Source organism: Oryzias melastigma, linkage group LG13, assembly GCF_002922805.2.
Source record: "Oryzias melastigma strain HK-1 linkage group LG13, ASM292280v2, whole genome shotgun sequence".
In the NCBI taxonomy this organism is placed as follows: Eukaryota; Metazoa; Chordata; class Actinopteri; order Beloniformes; family Adrianichthyidae; genus Oryzias; species Oryzias melastigma.
In genome coordinates this window covers 910,146-930,894 of record NC_050524.1, presented here as the reverse complement: position 1 = coordinate 930,894, position 20,749 = coordinate 910,146, and the positions used below count along the sequence as shown (strand labels likewise).

Here is a 20,749-nt window from a genome sequence, read left to right as displayed (position 1 = left end):
AGTCTTACCTCACTGCTCCCTTAAACAGCCACACATCAGCAGCAACACAACCTCCACACGTGCACCAGTGTGTGTGATCATGTGTGTGAGATCATGTGTGTGTGTTCATGCGTGTGTGTGTGTTCATGCGTGTGATCCTGTGTAAGTTATGTATGTGCGTCTGCATGCGTGTGTGTGTGTTTCCCTTACGTTACAGCCACATGCGCTTCAGTAAACGTTGTGGTTCTCCAGCATGCGGGTCAGTCCAATGTTCTCTGAACAGAACCGTGTTAAAGGTCTCAGCGAATGATGAATGAAAACCACATGTTCTGTTTCTTCTCTCCGTCTGCTGTGATGCAAACCTGAGATCTGGAACGGGTCATGTGACGTTCATGTTCATGAGAACACAGAACTCCAAACCGGGACAGAATGGAGAGAAAATTCTCCTGCAACTAAAACTGATCCAATCAATACAGGTATTAACACCAGTTTATGGTTTCTGAGACCAAAAGTCTTTCTACCATCATCCATCCATCATCCATCCATGATCCATCCATCCATCCATCCATCATCCATCATCCATCCATCCATCATCCATCATCCATCCATCCATCATCCATCCATCATCCATCCATCATCCATCCATCATCCATCCTCCATCATCCATCCATCCATCATCCATCCATCATCCATCATCCATCCATCATCCATCCATCATCCATCCATCATCCATCCATCATCCATCCATCCATCCATCCATCATCCATCCATCATCCATCTATCCATTTTCTAAACTCTCCTTATCTCATTTAAGGGTTGCAGGGTTCCTGGGGCCTATCCCACCTTCTCCTGGGTGAAGGCGGGGTTACCCTGACTGGTTCCACAGTCTGTCTCAGACCCAAACTTGTTCATAAATATCATCAGAAGTCGGGTAGAACTAAGGAGGAGAAGCGTCGTTCCCACAGGTGGAGTCAGACCTCGTCTCTTCACACATTTACACTGACCGAAGCCAAAAACAACATTTGCTCCAAATGTCATGCCGGCTTCACAAACCGCTGTGTTCTGCTGGGGAGGGGTTACAGGTATCTGCTAAACCGACGTCTTTCTTCTCTGCTCAAGTTGACAGAAATGTCTCCTGATTAAAGTTCACTTCCAAACGCAGAGAAGAACCAAAGAAGAAGAAAGATGCTGGAATCTCATTTTGGACGGTGATCCAGTGAAGTTTGTCTTTTTGGGTTCTTGAAAACTTTCTGCTGTTTGTCCAAATATTTGGGTGATGAGAAGTTCAACCATCTGCCTTCATCTCCAAGTTCTTTTTTTTGTTTTGGTGTATCCATAATCAGCGTTACAAGAAAACAGCCTCCACCCTCTTATGTAAGCGGGCGGGAAACGACAGACTGTTCAGCAGCGTTTACATCAGTTCTCTTTCCCAACCAACCAAAAACCTTCAGCCTTCAGAGCCGACAGCTCTGACCTGAGAGTCCTCCGACAGCTCTGACCTGAGAGTCCTTCAAGAACCTTTGACAGCTCTGACCTGAGAGTCCTCTGACAGCTCTGACCTGAGAGTCCTTCCAGAGCCTTTGACAGCTCTGACCCGAGAGTTCTCCGACAGCTCAGACCTGAGAGTCTTCCGACAGCTCTGACCTGAGAGTCCTTCAAGAACCTTTAACAGCTCTGACCTGAGAGTCCTCTGACAGCTCTGACCTGAGAGTCCTTCAAGAACCTTTGACAGCTCTGACCTGAGAGTCCTCTGACAGCTCTGACCTGAGAGGCCTCCGACAGCTCTGACCTGAGAGTCCTCCGACAGCTCCTGACCTGAGAGTCCTCCGACAGCTCTGACCAGAGAGTCCTACGACAGCTCAGACCTGAGAGTGCTCTGAAAGATCCTGAACTGAGAGTCTTCTGACAGCTCTGACCTGAGAGGCCTCCGACAGCTCAGACCTGAGAGTCTTCCGACAGCTCTGACCTAAGAGTGCCTGAAAGCTCCTGACTTGAGAGTCCTCCGACAGCTCAGACCTGCTGCCACCACAGATGATTTACTCACACTGATCTGGGATCACTCCAGAAAACACAAATTTTCCTTGGCATGGGTTTAGAGGTTTGCAACCATCAAAGGGCGGCAGGTCATGACTCACATATGTGAACCCCCCCCGCGCTACCTTGACCTGCTGGTTCAGGTGAATCTCCTCCAGAGGCAATGTTCTTGTTAAAAGTGAAGGTTCCTGCCCTCAACTCCAGTTTTCCACTTTCACCGTTTCTGTAGTTTGTTTTCTGTCAACAACAGAATCGCCATGGCAACGGCCCAAACTGTGGTTCATCTGTGACACCTTCATCTGGTCGGAGAAAACTATTAAGGTCGAGGCGTCAAAACCGGCCGGTCCATCTCGCCGCGGAGACCCGCCCACCTAAGTGGCTTACCTGTTTACTCTCCAGGTCTCACGGCCGTGAGAAGTTCAAACATCTGAGGACAGCCCCCCCCCTCAGAAGTGGTTGGGCTCGGGGGGGTGGGCAGAGCCCAGTAATCCTGGAGGTGGTGGAGCATCTGCTCAACATTAGTGTCAGATATTTAGCAGCTGATTGTGTGTCGCCCCCTAAAACTTTTCAGCTGGGCGGTTTTCTCTGAATCTGCTCTGAGACTCTCAGAAGTTCTCCTCCTCCGGCCGGACCCAAATTCAACAACCACAAAGCAGAACCTCAGCAGAACTTCCACCAGTCCTGTGGAGACACAAAGGACCAAAGCAAAGGTCCAAACAGCGTCCTCAAACGTCAGTCCTCAAGGGTCGCTTCTTTTCTAGACTCTTCTACATTTTCTTCCCACACCTGATCCAGGCTACCAGCAGCAGGCAGGAACATCTGGAGGTGGAAATGTGGTTCTGATCCAGGCTACCAGCAGCAGGCCGGAACATCTGGAGGTGGAAACGTGGTTCTGATCCAGAGTGCCAGCAGCAGGCCGGAACATCTGGAGGTGGTCACGCCATTGCTTTGAAGGTCATCCAAACCTTGACTCGAAGTGGACGTAAAATCTCCTGATAATCAGCTGAGAAACATTCTGCTCTGGCATGTTCTGACTGACACACCTGAACCAGGTAATCAGTCATGAGTAGGGCTTGGATATCTGGAAACCACGCAGACACTGCGGCCCTCGAGGCCCGGAGTCGTGTATCCCTGATCTAAAGCATTGACCATAACTGAGAACTGGACTGACTGAGAGTGACGTCATCCATAGAAAACGGTTTACTTCCAGTTTCAACCAAAGGAAGTCAATGCAGTCGCCATGTTGGAGCCAGACCTCATCAGTAGTCAACGATTGGTCCGGGTCAATTGGAGTCATTGTTTCTATGGCAACCACTCTCACCAATCAGGAGTGAGCTTGTTGGAAGGCCACACCCCTACCATTGGAAGCGAGCTACATGAAATCAGTCAATTAAATAAGTTGAACTTTGGATGTGGGGGCCAGCAGGCTCCGCCTACTTTCATCTGATTGGTCAGTTTGTAACTGAATAACTTGAAGATGTTCCCTGAACGAGGATTCTGACCAACAGAATGACTGATAATCACCGTTTATTTCTTTATAGAGTTCTAAGGGATTTCAGTTTCCTGGAGCCACTTCCTGGTTGGCACATGAGGGGGGAGGGGCCACTCAGTCCAGTTCCTATTTACAGTCATTTACTTGTCTTAGATGCACATGGGGTTCAGTACTAAAACATCATCTAGAATCTGCGTCTGAACAGTTTTTAATAAAGAAGTTGGATCTGTGGATCTGTGGGTCTGATCCACCTCAGACCTGAGAGCCGTCATCATGAACACAGTCAGTACTGTTACAGAACCGTGACCCTGAATAGTTTGATTCTGGATTTTCTCCGAGAACAGCTGGTCTGCAGCAGTTTTTGGTTCTGTTCTGACGTACAGCACGTGGTCTGCAGGAATGTGAGTTTTGAGTGTTTTCGGGTGATAAAAGTCAAAGATCATCACAGAGACTCAGGCAGAGCTGCCGGCTCAGGCTGTAAAGTTTGGGTTCTGTTCTCCGAGGCGGACCGGTTCTGTTTATGGACTGACTGAAGGTCGGTTCATGAAGATCACAGGAAAGACTGACGATGAAACCTTGAGTGTAAATGTGTCTGTAGGTTGAACAAATATCAAATTACAATTCATTCATGCTTCAGTATTGGAGTCTCTATGTCACATGATCGGGGGGGGACTTTTGATTGGATGTTCCCGTTCACCTGCAGGTCTTCTGGGTGTGGAGCGCGTGGGCAGGTTCTGGTATTTGTGTTGATCATGTGACAGATTCTTTTGAATGATTCTGAGAAACCTAAAGAGGACATTCTATGAAAAATGAACTTTTTGATCTTGTAAATGTATCTGTTCATCCTTCACGATAAAGAATCCTCAAGTGGAATGTTGATCCCTTCACGCATTTCCGAGTGATCCTCTAAAGAGCTGAAGTCTCAGTACCAGCCCCTCCCATACCCACAAAAACAAGGGGGTCCTCACATGCTGATGTCACCAGGTAAGAACCGCCCCCTCCAGGAAGAGTCAGGCTAGCACCAACACTTTCTCTGTAAGCTAGCAGTGATGAGCTAGCTTTGTGAGCCCCCCACCCCCGGCTCAAGTACAGCCGTGCAGACGCTGGCGGTCTGTGTTGTGATCCGGTTTAGCGATGAAAGAAACGCTCATTCAGTTCAGCGTTCAAACTCCATGAAGAAACTTCTGGTGAGGAAATCTACACGACACGTTGGGATGGATCCGGAACGTATCCGAGAAGGGAGCAAGCAGACGGGGAGATTGGAAAAACGGCTGGAGAAAGGGAGCAGGCTATTTCCTGGTTTAGGACAGGAGCAGACTATTTCCTGGTTTAGAAAGGGAGCAGACTATTTCCTGGTTTAGGACAGGAGCAGACTATTTCCTGGTTCAGAACAGGAGCAGGCTATTTCCTGGTGGAGAAAGGGAGCAGACTATTTCCTGGTTTAGGACAGGAGCAGACTATTTCCTGGTTTAGAAAGGGAGCAGGCTATTTCCTGGTTTAGGACAGGAGCAGACTATTTCCTGGTGATGAAAAGGAGAGGACTGTTTCCTGGTTGGGAAAGGGAGCAGGAAAAACGAACCTTTTAGTTATCACCATTCTGTCTGTGCCAAAATTCGGGGATAGACGCCTGGGCTGCACTGCATGAACAATGAATTATTTTTAAATAGATGTGTGTTTGTTTGTTTTTTTTTTTTGTGGGTGAAATGCTGACGAGGCCGGCTCTAGGATGACAACATGAAATTGGCGGCATCCTCAAGGGGCGAAAGGCGGAGCCTCTGAGATCGAGTTGTTTTACTTCCGGGTATTAAAAGAGTTCACAAAAATGACTCATATTTCATAAATACTTTGTTCTTTAGTGTTCCAAAGGTAACATATGATCATATCTATGGATATAGTTCACTCTGAAAGACTTGGTATCTGGTCATGCTTTGGCTCCTCTGTTATATATTTTTCATGCTAAAGAATAAATTCAGGAACTTTGTTGGACAGAGAATATTTTCTTTATGTTACATGCATATTACCAACGATGAACCTCCCTCAGCATCTTCATCTGGTCAGGCATTAAAGTCACTGCAACTATTGGCTGTTCCATGTGTCTCTAAAATACTTTGTTACTTTTTGACTCATTTACTGGATTAAGTCTTGAATATAAATTTAAGTTCAAGAGTTCCCATAAACACATATCTGTAACTAAACTCACAAACGTGTTCTGCAGGAGTTTAGAAGTTCATCACGGAGCAGCTACTTCATATCAAACCGTCTTCAAACAAGCAGATGTTACAGTTTTCAGCTAAAATCTAAACGACTTAATTCTTTTGCTGATGGAGGATGAATATCATGCAAAGGATCCTCATTTCGTGGCGTCCTGGTGGCCACAGATGGTACTGCAGCCAGGTGACTGGAGCCTCTGAGCTGTTTTGTTTAGTGGCGAGTTTCCTCAGAAGAACTTACAGACTCTGAATCCCGGTCCGTGAGAGCCGTCCCTCACGCCGGCGCCCCCCTCGCCGCTGCTGAACACAGTGGTGGCGTTGCCCCTCTCGCAGTGGTTGACACATCTGTCCTGGCTGCAGCGCACCTTGCAGATGGTCGGCGTGAACATGACCCGGATCCGGTCCCGTCCTCCTGTTTGTCCGTCGGCAGGCAGGATGACCACGAGGAGGGACAGAAAGCAGCAGAGCGGCAGCATGTTGAGAGCGGCAGTCGGGTCGGCTACATGGCCCAGAAACTCCCAGCCGCTCTGCTTTGTGCTGTGTGCTGGAGGGAAAACACGCATGCAGGAAAAAGGCTGGAAGAGAGCGACTTCCCCCTCCCTCCTTCCCCTCCCCTCCCAGCCGGGTCGCTTTTCTCTGAACTCTCCAGAGTCAGAGAGAGCTGGAGAGATAATTGGAAGCAGTGTGCAGAACCGGGCTCCACTCCAAGCTAAATGTTTGGCAGGGATCGGGTCCATCATTCTCTCTGGTTCCTGTTCCTCGCTCGCGCTGGAGGCCCTGCAGCTCAGCGTGGACGACCGCAGAACAACACACGACGTCAGGGTGGTGATGCAAGGCGGGTTTGGGTTTCAGAGGGTCCTTTTCTCCACCTCAAAACCCCTTCAGGAACCAGGTGAGGGTCCAGAAAGACAGCAGGGTCCCCAGCAGGTCCACAGGTCATCTCTCCAAAAACATGCGGGTTACTTTTGACAAGACGGTGGAGAAAAATCGCCTCCAAAACGTGAAATCTTAGGAATGTTCTTAAACCACTCCGATACAAAAGCGCTCGGCTCCTCCAGGACATCCCTCATCCCTGCTTGAACTTTTCCTCACTTTGATGGTTTTTGACATCTTTAGCTGTTATAAAATCCTCAAATCGTTCTCTCATATGTCTTATCTCGTGGGGTTTACCAGATCTGTGGAGATGAAATCCCGGAGCTCCTCAGGGTTCTGTACTAAGACCCCTGTGTTTAATCCCGGTAGGTTTTTTCTCTTCCATATTCTATCTGAAGATGAGGCAGAAATCAGCTGATCAGTTCAGTCACAACTATAAAGTTTCCTCAGACAAAACTCACCAAAGACAGACGGTTCTCCTCAAATGTTGCAAATAGACTTTGTTGGTAATTCTTTTTATACATTTTAGTCCGATTCAGCTGTTAGCTCTAGTGAGCCAATACTCTGGGATCCCTGATCTCAGCATTTGATCAACGTTCTCTCTTCAAAGGAGAATCCTGCAGTGTTTCTCCTGACCCACAGAGGGCAGCACATTCAAGTCTGAGTATTTTCTGTTTGTCCTAAAAAACATAGAATATTTAATGTTTCTGATGATGAAAGCTGTTTGATGCTGTTCTGATGCTGATTGTCTAGTTCTGAATCCATATGAAGTTCAAAGGAAATGTCTGGAGACGACAGAAGTGGAGAATTCAAACGTGTTATTGTCGGATGTCCGACTTGATTCCGTTGGTCGGAGCTCCACCACAGGCAGGATCTGGACTCTGGATGTGTTTCGGGCGGTTCTGGACAGACTGGAGACGTTCGGTCCATTTAGAGTGAACCGCAGTTGGTTTCTCCCTATAATCCAGAACAAAGTTTCAGTCTGAATCAGAACTCTGGTCCGGTACCAGGAACCGCCCTCGGACCCATCTGTTGAGGGGGTCTCAGTTCGTTTCCAGTCGGACCGAACTTCATCTTGATCCGAGATTCAGTCTGAACATGATCCACTGCGAAAGCGAAACACTCGTTTGTCTGGCTTCAGTTTCTCCATGAAGAATGTTTTCAATAAATCTGTTCAGTAGAATAAACAGTTTCTAAAATAAAAATGTCCTTTAGTTCAGAGTTTGGATCATTTGGATTCAGAGGTCCGTCACTTTAAGATGACATTAAAGAACATTTTCAAAGTGGAGAATAAAGGAGACCTGTTATCTTTGAATGGAACCATGACCTGATACCAGCTTGAACCTTCAGAAGAGCTTTGACTTTCGTTTCATTCACTCTTACTGTAATCTCTTCAGCTGACGCTAAAATCATGTCAACAACACTGACGACTGATCCTCTCTCTGTTTCCTGGATCTTCATTTTTCTTTTAGCCTCATTCAGACTTTTCAAACTTCCCTGTCATAAAGTTCCACTCCGATCCTCAGATCCGTTTCCAAAGCGTTTCCAGTCATCTCTGAATCCTGATGATGCTGCTTTAAGCTCAAATCTGAAACCTGGGTTCTTTTCTAGGACATAGTTTCTGCAGACCGGCAGAAGTTCATTAGAAATTCACCTCTGAGTTGTGTGCAGAAGTAAGCCTGCCCCCATTTCCCATCATCCCTCTGTCTCCTACTGGCTGACAACCCCTCACACCCCCAACCTAACGCTGCAACAATCCAGCCGTCCCGTTCTGATCCAGATCCCAGCTCAGACCAGGAAAACAAAGACGTTCATGGATCTGTTTGTCTGCAGGAGGATGCATCAGAATGGGGCGGAGCCGGGAGCTTGTGGCCCCGCCCAGCGTTTTTTCTACATCATAACCAGGATGTTTTTCCAATGACATTTCTTGCTCTGCTCCTGATTCACGATTTAATAAATATTCTGAAATTTTCATCAGAATGTTCTCCATAAATGTCCTCCAGCACAGAGAAACGCCACTAGAACAAGTTAGAAACACCAAACTTCATTTTCATGGGAGGGGTCTTTAGGGAAGCTTCAGCATCGAACAGTTCTTCAGATAATTCAAATACATTTGGTGAAAGTAAAGTGTCTAAAACACAAGTTTATGTTTGAACTTTATTGGAAGTTCCTTTTGAAACAGAATTCTGTTTTGGAGAATCAATTAAAGCTCCAAAATGTGATTTTGTATTTATAAAACAGAAATAAGGTCGAGTCCTGAGTGTTTTCTGTAAAGCTGCTTGTTTTGATGCTTTTAACTATTTTCTACTGTGTTTGGATTAATGTGGACTCCTCAAAAATAATCAAATGTTTGTGTCATTTACCCGTGAGTCTAATGGTGAAACCATCGAGTGCATGCAGGTACAGTGCAGGTTCCTTGCAGGCTCCGCCCCTGAAGGTCTGTGAGGTCAGTCCTCCTCACAGCTGAACAATAACAGGAAGTGTTTTCCGTCTAATCGCTGCGATCAGGCCGCAGCGCCGCGGCTGCATTGGCGCTTATCTGAAGGCGTCAGTGAAAGCAGCCTGACGGCTCCATGGACACGCCATGAAAACACATTCCAGCACAAACCGGGAGCTCGCTCCAGCTCGGATTATTCCACCAACGTGACCCACCAGCTCTGGTATGTCTGTCAGACGCACGAACCACCCGGCTAACCCTCACGTACAACCTGAAGAAGCTGGTCTTCCCACAGCTGACCTCTGACCTCTACACAGACCCAAGAAGGCGGTCAAGCTGGACCCTCAGCTCTGCTCAAGCTAATACGTCCTGCTGGACCGTGTTCCATCCAGAGCTTCTGCTCACCTGGTGGGTGTGGCCAATGGGCCTTCATTGGTACCTCCTGGTTATGTAAGAGAGGAGGCCACAACAAGGCAGGAGGGAGCAGAGCCACAGGCTGAGGAGCTGGGTGGGTTTTAGTCTTACACTGATGGGTTTAGTTATTTTAGTTTGGAGTTGGTGGTCTTGGTTTGTTTGTTTGATGGTCGACGTGGGTCAGCAGTCTCCACGACCTATTTTATGTTTGGCCGAGGTTCCAGTCCCTTTGGTTTGTCTTTTAGTTTGGACCAGAACACTAGAACTTCCTCAACAACAGGCTGAACGTGGTGCAGTTACATGGACTCACCTGAGGGGGCGCTGTTGGACCCCTCCCCCCGCTGGGAGAGCGTCTTCGTGCTGGAGGAGGTCAGACGGCGAAGCTTCTTCTTCTCCTTGGTGATGTGCTTCATGAGCAGCGCGGCCATGCCGCCTCCAGCTCCTCCTGCTGAGGAGGTCCTCCTCAGCAGCATCCACTGGACCTCCCTCAGACTGACAGACAGACGAGACGACCTCCATCAGGAACACAGTCAGCTTCAGACCTCCAACCTGCTCCAGGAGGAGCCCAGGAGGTGCAGGGGTCCTGATCTGCTGCCTCCTCCCCAATGACCCCAAATGAAGCTCCTTCTGCAGCCTGTTCAACCGTTCAATCGGGGGGGGGGGTCGTCTCACACCTTCATCCATTAAACAGGACCAAACGCTGAATGAGAAGCTCTAAAGAAGGCCGTCCTGACCTCTGACCTCTGACCCCCCCTCAGCCTTTCAGACCCAAACCTTTCAGATTTTAGCTTCTCTGCAGCTTGAAGGAGAAACGGGAGCAGAGCTCCTTCTCTGAGCAGCAGGAGCTCCAGGAACAACAGCTGCTCTGCTGAACCAGACTCATGGAGGAGAAGGAGCAGTGAGGGGCAGGAGGTGCATCACGTGGGGAGGAGCGCCCCCCGGTGGAGCAAACAGGAAGGGAAACAACAAGAATTGAGTGAAGAAGAAGACAGGAAGGTGAGGATGTGGGGAGGATAGGCTCCAGCAACCCCTGACCCCAGAAGGATTCGGCTCCGAGACGAGAGTTTGGAGGAGAAGGACAGAAAAGAATCAACGACACTAGAAAGGAGGAGAGCCCAAACCTCGGCTTCTGTTTCCCTCCTCTCCTCTTCTTCTCCTCCCACCTCCTCCTCCCTGCGGGGGAAGCCTGGACCCCCTTCGGTTCTGGACTCATCTTCAGCTCCAGCTGGGGTTTGGATCTCCTCTCCTCAGAAGAAGAACCTCCTCTGGTCAAACCCGGACGTCCCGAGGAGGTCGGGGTCTCCTCTGGAGTCACGAGCCTCTGGATGACTCGCGCCTGCTCCTCTCTTCTCCTCACAGCGGGGGCTCTGGACCTGACTGGACCAGAACCAGGATCTTCTCCATGGGCTCGTGCTGAAAGCCTCTTCACCTCGGGACCTTCGGGTCTGACCGCGGCAGGTGTAGGCGGGGCATCTGAGGAGGAGGGTGGAGCCATGGGAAGCTGGCAGCGGTTACCATGGAAGCCCCGTCTGCACCAGCAGGGGTGGGGCTGTGGGCACGGCGCCCCGTTCCTGCAGGGAGGGGGGCACGGCGCTGCGGAGGAGAAGACAGCCGATCAACCTTCTGCAGACGAGCAGGGGGGGCAGAACCGGACCGACGTCTGCCCTGGAGGGGGCAGCAGAGACCCCGGGGGGGTCGGGTGGGGGGTTTATGTTTAGCTTCACGATGGGGGGTTCCACGAAATTTGATTTCCAACAAGAAGTAAAAAAAACTGAGATGCTCACATCAACAGACGTTAACAGTGATGCATTTATTTTGAAAAAACGTCTCTTCCTGTTTTCTAGAAATTCAAATAGTTTTCTTTACTGAGAGACTTTAATAAATGTCAGCATTCACTGATAGGTGTTTGGACTTTCTTAAAATCTGCTTTTGTCTTCACCTCCACATTCTGACGGTCTGATGTTAGTCATGAGCGACAGACCTTTCAAAATAAAACTTCCTTTCATAGGAGGAAATGTGCAGACATGTCAGCTGACGGATCCTCGTCTAACTCTTCAGAAACATCTTTATTTACACAAAAAATACAAACCTTTGACATTAAGAACTGAATATTTTAGCTTCAGCGTTTTTATTAACTAACTTTACAGAACCAGAACTCAGTCCAAATGGACTCCATGATCCGGATCATTTGGAGCTGGTTTGCCTTTACCAGCTCAGATAGAACCAAACATCATCAAAACAAAGATTCAAATCCGAATGAAAAGCACACAGGAAGTTCAGTCTGAGAACACCTGAACTCACCTTTGATGCATTTCCTGGTTTTTAGCCCCAGAGTCCGTCTGACGCAGTATGGAGGTCCACAGAGGCGAGGCCTGCAGAACCGCAGAACCCAAGTTAGTCTGGTTCTTTGAACTCAGTTTATTCATGAAGCTCCAGTTTATTCTGTTGAGGTGAAGTCTCCATCTCTAACCTAAAATAACAGCTGTTGAAACTGTTTCAATAAAGAAGATCTCCCTCACTCTCAGGTACGCTTACACGCCGTCATCAATCAGGTCTTCTTCAACCAATAGCTAAACACCCGCCTTTCTTCATCAGCCAATCACAGTCATTACATTAATAAACGATTATCTCCAGTCAGTCCTCTGATCCTCCTCCATCCCGTTCTTCACCTGGACTCAGACCTCCACCAGCGTCTCGTGGTGGCGTTGGGGCGGGGCTAACACAAGGACCAATCAAAAGGTGGTACCTTCAGTCCCAGTGCGTCCACTGACTCTGAGAACTGAGATAATTACGGTCAGAAAATGTCTGTTTAGTCTGAACTATCATGTCTGAAGGACTCACCGGTTCAGATCCCACTGTTGCAGGTTTGAACTTTTAAAATACATATTTACATTTCATTGGGCATAAAAAACACTATTTTGTTTAGTGATATGAACATCATTTTTAAAATAAAAACTATCATACAGCCGCTGGATCACCAGCAAACTCTAGATGTGTTTACCATGGAGCTCAAAGTCACAATCAATGCATGAAAGAAGTTAAAGTGCACGTGCACTCGTGATGAGGTCACAGCACGTGCACTCGTGATGAGGTCACAGGAGACACCTGGAGCTCCTAGAGGGTTTTAGCCACTTCATCCAAGTACAGAGACGTTTTCTACGCCTGCATTTGACACCAAAGGATGGCGCTTTCAACGGGCTAGAACAGAGTTTTGGACGTGATCAAACTGTTACTTACATTTGATTGGTCCTTCGTGTTAGCCCCGCCCCAACGTGCCAAAACGGGGCCAAAGGTTTTGAAACAAAACTTTCAGATTTGAAAACGTAAAAACAGAATTGAAAGTGTAAAAAAAAGCTTTGAATTTGAAATTTTGAGTTTTGAAACCTAAAAAACAGAACATTTGAACCTGAAAACAATTAAGTTGATTTTAAAATAACAAAAAGTTTTAGACATTTTCAATTTGTTTTCCCCAAACATCAATTTTTTTTTCATTTTATTTTATTTGGGTTTCAAATAATTTTGGCCCAGATTTAACTCTAATCACATGTCAAAGTCAAGGCCCGGGGGCCGGATCCGGCCCGCCGCGCAATTGTTTCCAGCTCTACAGAATTGTATTTTATTGTTATTAATGACCCGATGTTATCTTGCGCTCATTTCTAACTTGTATAATTTTGACAAAATATATTTTATGGAGAGTAAAATATTAAAGTTATTTAAGGTTTAAGTTGATTTATTCTGGAATAATATTACTGCCTTTTATTATTCAGAATTATGTTAAAAAGTTACAGTTTTAAAAATATAAAAATTAGCATTCTGCAGCCTCTTGAACTATTTTGGCATTTACTAGGATTTTAATGCTGTTTCGGAGTTTAGCTAATATTTCAGCTACATGCTAGCTGATTTGGCTAACCTAAGTTTAGCTTTTTAGGCTAATTTGGCATTTAGCTAATATTTTAGCTGACTATCAGCTTCAGCGTTTTGAGCCAATACCTTTAGCGTTTTCAGCTATTGGCTAAAGTTGAGTTTTGGTCTACATGAAGGTTTATGTTACAGTAGATCACAAAACACCAACAACAGCAGCAGAAACACCAGAACACTCGTCTGTTCGTCCTCCAGATGTTGGACACTTCAGTCACATCTGGAGTTCCTGCGCTGGTTTGTCTTCCTGATGAAACATCACAGCGTGCTTCCTGCAGACTGCCCCCCCCACCCCCCACCTCCAAGTGACGGCCGAGTGCGACTTCACAGCTGTGTGCAACAGGAAGTGAGTGAGAAACGGGTCGATCGGTTCCTCGGACAGCTGGTAAACACAGCAGAGGATGCAGAACCCACAGGAAGGCCGGGCCAGGTGGAGCCAGCGTGGTCGGGACCAGCCGGGGGCGTGGCCCCGCCTCTGAGCGCCGGATTTAACCATTACTCACAGTGTACTGCTCGTATTGTGGCAGCAGAGGCCCCGCTGACTGTATCCAAACACAGCTTTGGCAGAACTGAACCTGTGTACACACAGACCGGATCACAGTTACCGACGAGACCGCCTCTGTTTGCACGCAGGTCAACAGCTGCAGCGGACCGGAGCGGGTCACATGGTCTCTGCAGGTCACCGGTGTCACCAGAGACTGGGAGGTGTTTAAGTTTTCAGTCACGAGTCTGAGGGGAAAATCCTTCTGTTCCCTATAATCCAGAGCAAAACGCCGGTTCTCTGCTCACATTAGCTGGAGAGGAGGTCCAGAATCTGAGGTTCTGATCCAACCAGTTCAAAGAAAGACTGAGATCTGTGCTGAGAAGAGCCTGAGTGGGTCAGGGAGGTTCTGAATGGGTCAGGGAGGTTCTAAACGGACCTGCTTCTGAACGGACCTGCTTCTGAACGGGTGACAGAGGTTCTGAAGGGGTCAGAGAGGTTCTGAAAGGATCAGGGAGGTTCTGAATGGGTCAGGGAGGTTCTAAACGGACCTGCTTCTGAATGGGTCACAGAGGTTCTGAAGGGGTCAGAGAGGTTCTGAAAGGACAGAGTTGTTTCAACTTTGGTTTAATTTATTATTTTATTCTTACCCCTCACCTCCAAGGGTAGGGGGAGGAGTTAACTAACTTTGGAATTAAACACAGATTAATCATCCACATAGCACCAGAACCTTCAGAACCGGGTCCATCCATCCTCTGTAATACAGCCTTGTCCCGGTTCACTTAACTGTGTCCAAGTGATGGAAGAGTGATGGAGGAGTGACAGAGGAGTGATGGGGGAGTGATGGAGGAGTGATTGGGGAGTGATAGAGTGATGGGGAGTGATAGGGAATTGATAAGGGATTGATGGAGGACTGATGGAGGAGTGATAGAGGAGTGATGAGAGGTGGTGGAGGAGTGATGGAGGAGTGATAGAGGAGTGATGGAGGAGTGATAAAGGAGTGATAGTGATGGAGGAGTGATAGATGTGTGATTGAGGAGTGATAGAGGAGTGATGGAGGGGTGATAATGGAGTGATAGATGTGTGATGGAGGAGCGATGGAGGGGTGACAGAGGAGTGATAGGGGATTGATGGAGGAGTGATGGAGGTGTGATAGAGGAGTGAACTCGTATCTCTCCCTGAAACTGGAAATGTTTTCAAAAATCCTCTCAGGATCACAAAGTGAAACCGACTGAGGAGAGAGAGAGACCGGTTCTACAAACTCTGGTCCACTTCCAACCAAAGCCTCCTCACAGGAGGCCTTCAGACCAGAACCTGGACCTCAGTCTCACTTGGACCTCAGATCCTCATGTTGATATGACACCTCAGAACTGAAACCCAGACAGCTGCTAGAACCCAGCAGAACTTCTTCAGAGGGTTTACACAGAACCTCAGAACCAGGCAGAACTTCCTCTGATGAATCAGGTCTACAGAACCCAGCACAACTTCCTCAGACAGATGATTCAGACAAATTCACGTAACCCAGAACTTCTTCATGATTCACACAGAACCACAGAACCAACCAGAACTCTCTCAGGTGATTGACACAGCTTGACAGAACCTCACCCCCCCGCGGTTCTCCCGCTCCCTCCGTCCGGACCTCCTCCTCCGCGGCTGTTGTCCCTCCTCCAGGCGGCTGGCGCGCCTCCATCCTCCCGCTGCGCGCGCTGCTGCGCGGCACCGGACACCATCAACATCCATCCGGTCCAAACGCACAGCAGCGGGAGCCGCATGACGCAGCAGACCCGACCGGTCCGGATCAGAACAGCTCGGGTCCGAACCCAGAGTCTCTGCAGAGCGGGACTGACGGAAGTCCAGAACGAAGGAGCCACAGATCGGACCTCCCGCAGCCAATGAGCGACAGGGGCGGAGCAACGGCCGAGGGCGCGAGCGGGGCCCCGGGCCGGGGGGAGGGGGGGGGTGCATTGAGATGAATTAAACCAGATAAACATTCATTAATTTATTATAAGTAACAAAAGTAATATACTGTAAAAAAAAATAAAAGACAAAATATTGAAAACCAGTTACTACAAGTTAGTGTTACGTTTAATTAAAAAAAAAACAATTTTATATAAACTTATTACTAAAAATATCACAAAGATGTATGTCTTTATGTATAAGAGATGCAAAGAAGAAAAATAATAAAACAAATCTTTATTCAGAGGTTTATGTTTGAACAAAACAAATAAACAAAAAGGCTTTAAAGTCACGGAAACTTTTATTTCATTTCCAACAAAATCAAGAAAACAGATGTTTGAGTTGAGACGTTTCAGAAAGCTCACTTAACAAAATCTTCAAAATGTAATTATTTAGCTAAAGATATTTAACGCCACTCTAAAAATCGGTCCTCCAGTCTGCTTCTTTCATTCATATTTGTTTGGGTTTAAATAAATAAATATCGTCGCTCAATTCTTTAGAGAGATAAAGTTGAGATGTTAGGTGTTGATTATCGTTTCTCTGCACTTTGTAAAATAATCACAAATTTATTCCAGATAGAGGAATTACTGTTTCTGTTTGCTTATTGTAACCAGTTGAACTGTAAATAAGCTAATGTTATTTTTGAGAAGTAAATCTAATTTTGATTTTAATCCCTGTTAACAATATTAACATTCATTTACATAAAAATATAATCAAATATCTTTTAAACTGTCAGAGTTCAGTGGATTTTTTTTGCACTCAATAAAGTAATTATCTGGATGAGGAACTTTTACTCCTCTGTAAGCAAAATTATTTTGTTCACGTTTATTGTTTTCATTTGCAGTTTAACACAATATAGAGTGCAAAGAAAAGAAACAACCGATAAAAATAAGGAATAGGCAGAAGCTTATGACGCTTTTTGACGGCTTTCCTTGAATACTCAACAACGTCCAAGCTGATCAGCATGACAAGAAAATAGATATGATCAAAAAGCACACAGTATGTGTAATGTAAACATTTATATACTTAAGTTTTTAACTTCTTTTTAAACTGCAAAATTTTAATTCATCACTCAATTCATTCAATGTTTTCACTCAACTGAAACACATTTTACATTGGTTTGAACTTTAACCGTTCAAAATAATAAAGACCTTAAATTATACAGACTAACTTTTCAAGTAAATAGTTTTTGCAGTGTTTTTCTTTCAGTGCACGTGTCTAATTTTTCTCACATAAAAACAAAAGCTTCTTTCTTTAGAGTAGCAAATATGTAAGCATTTGTATTGATTAATTTGTTAGCATACTTAAATAAAAAGGTGGTGACAAAAATTAATGAATAATTTGTTAGGCTGCAGTCACTGCGGTCCAAGTCCAAACGCTTCCCTGTGACTTTCAGGTCGGAAGAACTTCCTCTCCAGCTCCAGGCGCTTTTGTTTTGAAAGAAACAACCGGAAATGCAGCGGCGCCGCAGCTAGCTCGTCCCTAAATGTCTTATTTTTCTGCCGACCTTTTTCGGGTCTGACCGGAACTGCTCCCCGGCGTACTTGAGCCGCATCTGGACCCGTTCATACCGGTTCTGGTTCCGGCCTCTCACACACTTAGTTGGATCAAACGGAGACAGAAGACAGCACGCTCGCGGGCGTTTAGTCCGGCAGCTAGCTCCGCTAACCCAGCTAGTACCCGCCAACCCTTAGAAAATGGACCTGTTCGGGGACCTTCCGGAACCGACACAGACCTCTGGTAAGTGGGTCACAAGTATCACAGACGGGTACCGACACCAGCTCGGTTCGGGTCCCGCAGAGCGAGAGGGAAGCTGTGGACCGGCAAACGTTAGCATTGATGCTAATGTTTGGAGGCTCCAGCGTGTAGTTCCTGCAGGTTTGTTTACATGCAGAAGGACATTATTCGGAAAGTACTGAAGGATGTCGTAGTCTAGTAAATATTTAAACTAAAAAAAAGAAGTTACATTGGCATTATTGTGGTTGAATTGTTTTCTTAACTTATTTTATTGATTTTTATTTATTCGGCTAAATATGAGATTTCAAAATAGAAGTTTTGTGGTTGTGGCGTTTTCGGACTTTTTATCAATAAAGGTTGAAGTTGAAAGTTGAACATAGAACTGAGGTAGATTTATGTTGTAGAGATGTCTCCTTGTGTCTTTACGGCGTGTTTTCTGGCTCCTTCTGCCTCAGATCCAGTTTTCGGGTCTGCTGAGGGTCCCGGTTGTTCCTGAGCGTCTGCTGTCTTTGCTCCTCAGGTCGTCTCTCAGCAGCGAGCGCCAGCGATGAGGAGGAGGACAGGACGGCCAAACGGCGGCGAGAGGACGGCGGCGAGGAGGTGGAGGTCAAGAGAGTTTGTAGAGAAGGTTTTCAGCTGTTCCACCACAATGTTTGTTTGCCTTTCTCTCATCAGAGCTCTCTGGGGACGGACGCATGTGGGGGGGGCTGCACTCACGCTGTCTGTGCCGCAGGTCTGCCGGAGCTGAAGGCGTACGTGGCGGCGAGACGTGGCGAGCGCGAGGAGATGCAGGACGCTCACGTGCTGCTGCCGGACATGATGGGCTTCCTGCCGTCGCGGCCGGAACACGTGTAAGAGCGCCGTCGTCATGACGCGGCACCTTCAGGACAGGCGTGGACTCACTTCTTCTCTGCAGGTCCCGCCTCTCGTATTTCGCCGTGTTCGACGGTCACGGCGGCGCCCGGGCTTCTCGATTCGCCGCTGAGCATCTTCATCACAATCTGGCGAAGAAGTTCCCTCCCACCGGTGAGCGTGGTCACAGCTGAGGTCGGGTTACCGTTATCCCGCCGCTGACAGAACGCCGTCTGTTTCAGGAGACGCTGAACATTTAGATAAGCTCATCAGGAAGTGCCTCCTGGACACGTTCCGCCAGACGGACGAGGACTTCCTGAAGAAAGCCTCCAGCCAGTAAGACTCTTGTGGTTCTGCAGAACCGGGCCGGAGCTGCCGCCTCACCTGTGTGTCTGTGAGCAGGAAGCCGTCGTGGAAGGACGGCTCCACGGCGACCTGCGTGCTGGTGGTGGACGACGTGCTGTACGTGGCCAATCTGGGCGACAGCAGGGTGAGCTGTGCGGGTTCTACCGGGCCGAGCTCCAGAACTGCCGCGTGACTGTGGTGCCTCTGCAGGCGGTGATGTGCCGGACGGAGGCGGCGGCGGCGGACGGCCCGCAGAAGCTGCTGACTCTGGCTCTTAGTAAGGAGCACAACCCGACCATCTACGAGGAGCGGATGAGGATCCAGAGAGCGGGCGGAACCGTCAGGTCCGGACCTTTGCGTGTCTGTGGTTTGATCTGTCTGAGCCGGAGGCTAACCGTCTGGGTGTCCGCCTGCAGGGACGGCCGCGTGCTCGGAGTCCTGGAGGTGTCGCGCTCCATCGGCGACGGCCAGTACAAACGCTGCGGGATCATCTCCACGCCGGACCTGAGGAGGTGTCAGCTTACAGCCAATGACAGGCAGGAGCAGAGAAAGAGTGATTGGAACACCTGAATGTGAAACCAGTTCTTGACGGCGCCGTTCGTCTCCTCAGGTTCATCCTCCTCGCCTGCGACGGTCTGTTCAAAGTCTTCTCAGCCGACGAAGCCGTCAGATTCGTCCAGAACGTCCTGCAGGTGTTTTCTCAGTCAGAAGATAATTTCCTGTCTGCTGCTGTGAATGTATAAACTAAGCTCCTCCCCCCTGCCTCCACAGGAGGGCAGCATTGAGAAGAAGGCGGGGCTAACGGAGGAGGAGCTCCGGTTTGAGGCGGCGTGCCAGCAGCTGGCCAGCGAGGCGGTGAAGCGCGGCTGTGCCGACAACGTCACCGTCATCCTGGTTTCCATCGGCTGCTGAGCTCGTCTTCGTCTTCCTCATCATCCTCGCCTGCTGTCTGTTTTCCAATAAAATCCTTGATTACGTTTGAATGTTTTAGGCCGTCGAAGAGAATCTTCTTTTGAATCTAAAACATGAAACTTTAGTGAAAAAGTACTGAATCATGAAGGTGAGTTTGGGACAGAACCGTCCAATCAGAGACGCCCTGAAGCCCATCCAATAAGAATGGAGACGACAGTCAAAACCAAGAACGGAAGTTTTACTGTAAAAATACGCACAGCTGTGTAGAAGTACTTCATCAAACTTCTGAACATTATGGAGTTCCATTTGTAAATCTGTGAAGTAAAACGTTAACATCAAAATTTTTGGATATTTAGAATGTTTAAGGAGGAAAAAAACAGTTCTCGATTTTCAAATACATGTTTTCACCTTTTAATGTATTTAGGAATGTTATATTTACCTACTAAATATTTAGATACCAGGCTAAATAGTAAGCTAAATATTTATTTTTAAATTATATATTTACAAAATGAATATTTAATTTTATGAAATTAAAAACTTAGTTTGCACCTTAAAAAAATTAGATCTGATCATATTTATTTTCCAAACAAAATATTGAAATTTTATTGTTAAAAATTTGTTTTAAAAAAAAAAAAATAATTAAAAAAGAAATATTTAATTTGGAGATCAAATCAAACTTTATTTATAAAAGCGCTTTTTATACTTTCAGCAACTCAAAGTGCTTCACATTTTAAAACAAAACATACACAATAAAAGCCCAACCCACCCTTCACATACACAAACACCCATGACCCCACACACAATGAATACTTAAAAAGAAAATTGAGACACTTGTAAAATAAACTTAATATAAACCTAAACTTAATATATAAATATTTAGTTAAAAATTATTTTTTTTAGCTCCAAACTAAATATTTTGTTTTTTTATTATTAAATATTTAGTTCTGAAATATATATTTAGACCATTCTAAATATTTAGCTAAATTGTAGTATTTAGTTAAAAACGAAATATAAAGTAAATATTTAGATCCAAGCAAAATGTTCAAATTCTGTATTTAAAGACATAGTTTAAAACTAAATATTTCGTTTTTAACATAAAATTTAGTTTT

The 20,749-nt window shown here is 46.7% G+C and overlaps 2 protein-coding genes across 9 annotated transcripts in view; one reads left to right on the top strand and one right to left on the bottom strand.

The window, feature by feature from the left end:
• The window catches only part of LOC112149681 (latent-transforming growth factor beta-binding protein 1), a 41,921-nt gene extending 26,151 nt beyond the window's left edge, over positions 1-15,770 (bottom strand). Inside the window, exons 1-5 of one of the 3 annotated variants that reach the window (XM_024277534.2) lie at positions 15,444-15,770; positions 13,861-13,932; positions 11,741-11,811; positions 10,561-11,032; positions 9,750-9,931 (exon numbers count right to left, since the gene is read on the bottom strand). In XM_024277534.2, the coding sequence (XP_024133302.1) occupies positions 9,750-9,931; positions 10,561-11,032; positions 11,741-11,811; positions 13,861-13,932; positions 15,444-15,610 (964 nt within the window). In that variant the 5' untranslated portion in view covers positions 15,611-15,770. Of the gene's footprint in view, positions 1-5,956; positions 6,305-9,749; positions 9,932-10,560; positions 11,033-11,740; positions 11,812-13,860; positions 13,933-15,443 lie in introns of those variants that run through there. The other 2 variants (XM_024277536.2, XM_024277539.2) reach the window with 2 other exon arrangements.
• Positions 15,771-17,184: 1,414 nt separating this feature from the next.
• Positions 17,185-19,715, top strand: LOC112149692 (integrin-linked kinase-associated serine/threonine phosphatase). Of its 6 annotated transcripts, none has more exons than XM_024277553.2 (10): positions 17,187-17,534; positions 18,052-18,131; positions 18,207-18,382; positions 18,448-18,557; positions 18,626-18,719; positions 18,786-18,873; positions 18,939-19,072; positions 19,145-19,264; positions 19,339-19,420; positions 19,500-19,715. In XM_024277553.2, exons 1-10 carry the CDS (start codon positions 17,492-17,494, stop codon positions 19,638-19,640), a joined length of 1,068 nt encoding a protein of 355 aa, XP_024133321.1. In that variant the 5' UTR covers positions 17,187-17,491; the 3' UTR covers positions 19,641-19,715. The 6 variants fall into 6 exon arrangements, with proteins under 6 accessions (XP_036070816.1, XP_024133321.1, XP_024133322.1 ...); XM_024277554.2 differs by having other exon boundaries at positions 17,189-17,534; positions 18,052-18,159; positions 18,265-18,382; XM_024277557.2 differs by having other exon boundaries at positions 17,193-17,534; positions 18,265-18,382.
• The last annotated feature ends 1,034 nt before the right edge of the window (positions 19,716-20,749 follow it).